Source organism: Solanum stenotomum, chromosome 7, assembly GCF_019186545.1.
Source record: "Solanum stenotomum isolate F172 chromosome 7, ASM1918654v1, whole genome shotgun sequence".
NCBI classification, from domain to species: domain Eukaryota; kingdom Viridiplantae; phylum Streptophyta; class Magnoliopsida; order Solanales; family Solanaceae; genus Solanum; species Solanum stenotomum.
In genome coordinates this window covers 53,005,402-53,009,998 of record NC_064288.1, presented here as the reverse complement: position 1 = coordinate 53,009,998, position 4,597 = coordinate 53,005,402, and the positions used below count along the sequence as shown (strand labels likewise).

General features: G+C 29.7%; 2 protein-coding genes across 2 annotated transcripts in view; both read right to left on the bottom strand.

The window, feature by feature from the left end:
* Positions 1-646: 646 nt before the first annotated feature.
* On the bottom strand, positions 647-1,159 carry LOC125870031 (agamous-like MADS-box protein AGL28). The gene has a single exon (XM_049550400.1). The coding sequence runs from the start codon at positions 1,157-1,159 to the stop codon at positions 647-649; it is 513 nt and encodes a 170-aa protein (XP_049406357.1).
* A 2,569-nt stretch (positions 1,160-3,728) lies between these two features.
* The window catches only part of LOC125870030 (agamous-like MADS-box protein AGL61), a 5,497-nt gene continuing 4,628 nt past the window's right edge, over positions 3,729-4,597 (bottom strand). The window contains exon 2 of the mRNA XM_049550399.1: positions 3,729-4,224. Coding sequence (XP_049406356.1) covers positions 3,729-4,224 — 496 coding nt within the window. The remainder of the gene's footprint in view (positions 4,225-4,597) is intronic.

Here is a 4,597-nt window from a genome sequence, read left to right as displayed (position 1 = left end):
CCCCCCCCCCCCACCCAATTTTTTTTTTTAAAGTTTGGTTTTAAAAAAATTTCCAATTTCAAAATTTTAATTTTTTCAACCTACACCACCCCACCCTCTCCCCGCAAAAAATTAAGTTTATTTCTAAAAAAATATTTTTAATTTAAATTCAAAAATCATTTTTTGCTTTTTAGTACAAATAAAAGATATTTTTTCTCAAAAATATTTTTCATTCATAAAGCAAACACTAAAAAATATTTTCCAAAAAATATTTTCTACTCGCCATCCAAACATGAGAAAATAAATTAAAAATCCACTTGTTTTTCAGGAAAACATTTTCTTCCATACCAAACACACCCTTAAGGTCTTCAGAAGGAGAGTATCATTAAATAGATTCAATTAATCACATTTTATTTGAATCATTGACATATATGTTAAAAAATCTAAGACATACCATAAAAAATTAAATATTGAACTCATAATTAATACATAACTTCGAGTCTTTGAGTTCACTAAATTCTTATCATTAATGGAAATCATTACTAAATTCAAATAACAACATAAACTTTAAAATAAAAATAGAAACTAAAACTAAAAAAAAAAACGTTTCGAAAACTTAACTATTTCATTACATGAAACTTTAAATGTATCAGGAACCATTTTATGCTTAATTAGCATTTTCTTGAGGAACTTGTGCAATAGAAGAAGCAACAACATTTTTCAGCATCAAATCAACTTCATCCAATCGACTTTCAAATTTTTTCAAATCCTCTGGATTAAATTCCTTAATTTGTTCCCACATTTCCTCTATGGCAGTCTCGTCTGTTGTCTGATTAGCTAAAGTCTCTTTTATGATCTCGAGATCTTCAAGTTCAACTTGTTTCTCCTTGATTCTGGTCCGAGTGTTTGCAATGTTAAGGCGATTAGTTTCACTTCCCTGTGTATATGGACTAAAAAATCGATCAACAACAGCATCAATTGTAGGGTGAAAAAATGAGAAAGGATTTTCAGAGGGGGAAAATGTTACTATTCCCACATCAATGTCATATTTTCTAATCATATCGCTTGCTTTCTTGTATAAAGTTTCCCGACTCTTTGAAAATGATGAGTATAAATCATCTTCATTTTCTATTTTGGCCGTCAAAATCTTCTGACGTCCTAGGGTCTTTTTTTCTGCCATGACTTTAATATAATATGTTAATTGATGAGGCTCTCCAAAGAAAATGTGTTGCTTATTTATACAAAAAATTCTTCAATGTTATAATTAATTTCTTGCCATACTATAAATGAAAACAAATCTCCTCATTATATTAAAATTATAGTAACAAAATATATTTATATTGATACTTAAAATAATATAGTCTTGCACTTACCATAATAATAAAAAATAAATCATAAATTTTAAATTAAAGAGATTAATATTCTAATTTGGTTAGTGACTTAATCAAATTGAGGAAAGTAGGTGAGAACAAAATTTGAAATGAAATAATCTATATATCAAAATCTTCGAAAATTCAATATAATAGGAAAATGTTTTAATATGCTACTATAATTGTAGAAGACAAAAGTTAATATAATTAGAAGAAAAATAAATTTCTTGCCCAAAATCTCTTGAAGTTTCGTGAATGGAAAAGCTACCAAAATCCAAAAACAAATCTTAGTTAGTGTTGGGGAACTTCAAAATATTTGATGACCAAAATTTGAAAATACAGTCAAATTTTATAGTCAAATAAATAGTTAAAGGTGAATTTTTAGAATCTACTCTCAAAATATATGGTCAATGCTAGTTAAAAATATTAGAAAACTATATAATTAGACATAATTCACTACTATGTATTATTATTATCTATACTGTCAAAATATTATTTATTTTATCACTAATTTAGAATTACCTACGTATCTTATGCTTAGATACATGTATTTTTTTTCTACCAGATACATAAATAGGGAGAGAGGCGAGCGAGATTGGGGAGTGAGGTGAGCGATATGTATCTCAGACACATGTGAATCACACTAGATACATACTATTTGTATGTATCTTGAGTGATTCACATGTATTTGGGATACCATATACATGAGAGAGTGGGAAGTGAGATGGGAGAAAGGCAAACAAAATTTGCTATATATGTATACCAAATACATGCGGATCCACTTGGATACAATATATCTAGAATAAATTACAATTAAATTTGAACCCATGTATATGAGATAATCTTATATAACATAGCACACGACTAAAATATAATCTTAATTTTTATTTTTGACTAAGCAAATTGTTGAATAAAAACCATAATCAACATATTTATGTGTTAATACAATCCATACGCAATTATTTTATAATTATCATACTTATTCATATAACAACTTACGTGTGATGATATATATAAAAAAAAAATGGTCAAATTTGTTAGTAATGGGTGTAAAACTGCCCTAATCATTAAGAAAATAGGCTAAATTTGTCATTGATGAAATCTTAGCCATCATGAAAATTTTGATTTCACCGCTAAATTTAAATTTTTTTATTTTTTTTCTATAAAGTGACTTTAGCTTTTAGTTGACTCAATCTATAGTACAAATACTAGAGATGCTTTAACGTGACAAAATCTTCTATGTTACAGAGAGAAAATGGACCTCACTATCCGCTTGATTTAAATTTCGCCTTCTAGGTCCGATTAATTATTTTTCTAAGGGTATTTTTATCCAAAAATCTGTTGTAGATTTATCTAAATAGCCCAAACGTGTAGGAATAAATTTGAATTTGAAATTGAAATTTTTCTTAATAACAAACTTTTAAAAAAAAAAATTGTGGGGGGGGGGGGGGGGGGTGGGGGGGGGGGAGGGGGGTTGGGGGGGGGGGGGGGGGGGGGGGGGGGGGGTTAGGAGGCTGGTAGGGGGCTTGCGGGAGGAGGGATCAGGGTGAGGGTGGGGTAAGAAAATAAAAAAATTGAAGTTGAAAAATATTTTTTAAATAAGCTTTAAATTTATTTTTTCAACAAAAAAAATTATGTTTTCAACAAAAAAATATAATTTAAAGTTGGAGTAAAGTTTTGGAAATTGTTTTCCTTAATTTTTTAAGGGAAATCATTTTTCTTAAATTTGAGAAAAATGAGTTGATTTGGAAAAAAAATTCGAGAACATTTTAACCAACCAAACATGAGAAATTGGTAAACATTTTCCAAAAAATGTTTTTCTTCATACCAGACACACTTTAAATCTTGGCTTTTGACTAATAAATACAAATTAGTTTTCAGGGTTTTAATATAATCACACCCATATAATGTGTTCAAAATTAATTTTTAATTTTTTCAACCCACACCACCCCACCCTCTCCCCACAAAAAATTAAGTTTATTTCTAAAAAAATATTTTTAATTTAAATTCAAAAATCAGTTTTTGCTTTCTTGTTTTTTAGGAAAACATTTTCTTCCATACCAAACACACCCTTAAGGTCTTCAGAAGGAGAGTATCATTAAATAGATTCAATTAATCACATTTTATTTGAATCATTGACATATATGTTAAAAAATCTAAGACATACCATAGAAAATTAAATATTGAACTCATAATTAATACATAACTTCGAGTCTTTGAGTTCACTAAATTCTTATCATAAATGGAAATCATTACTAAATTCAAATAACACCATAAACTTTAAAATAAAAATAGAAACTATAACTAAACAAAAAACATTTAAAAAACTTTACTATTTCATTGCATGAAACTTCAAATGTATCAGGAACCATTTTATGCTTAATTAGCATTTTCTTGAGGAGCTTGTGCAATAGAAGAAGCAACAACATTTTTCAGCATCAAATCAACTTCATCCAATCGACTTTCAAACTTTTTCAAATCATCTGGATTAAATTCCTTAATTTGTTCCCACATTTCCTCTATGTCAGTCTCGTTTGTTGTCTGATTAGCTAAAGTCTCTTCTATGATCTCGAGATCTTCAAGTTCAACTTGTTTCTCCTTGATTCTGGTCCGAGTGTTTGCAATGTTAAGGCGACTAGTTTCACATCCCTGTGTATATGGACTAAAAAATCGATCAACAACAGCATCAATTGTAGGGTGAAAAAATGAGAAATGATTATCAGAAGGGGGAAATGTTACTATTTCGATATCAATGTCATATTTTCTAATTATATCGCTTGCTTTCTTGTATAAAGTTTCCAGACGCGATGAGTATATGTCACACCCCAAATTCGGATGTGATGGTACGTGTCCATTTTCCACCGGACACGTCAGCCTAACCCAACCACAACGATAGAGAAGTAGAAATACGAGAATAAATAATAATAAATAAGCGAAAGACTTTAATTAAGACTCAACACTACCCAGAATTTGGTTGTCACATGTACAAACCTCTAAATACAGAATTCGAATAAAAATATACAAGTCTCAGAGTATAGTTCTCGAATAGAACAAAACTGAAAGTTAAGATAACTCAAGGGCACGTCTGGAATGAACCGCTACCTCTCGAGTATGTCCCGAAGCTCAATCTGCTAAAGAAACTACTAAGCCGAATCTGAGAGAGAGCTGTCAACCTACACAATTGTGTAGAAGCAAGGGTGAGTACCGAAAACCACAGGTACTCGCAAGTAACTCTAAACTAAGCAAAA

What these genes read in the sequence shown, in the direction of transcription:
- LOC125870031 (XM_049550400.1), bottom strand. Translation starts at nt 1,159, where the DNA reads ATGGCAGAAAAAAAGACCCTAGGACGTCAGAAGATTTTGACGGCCAAA.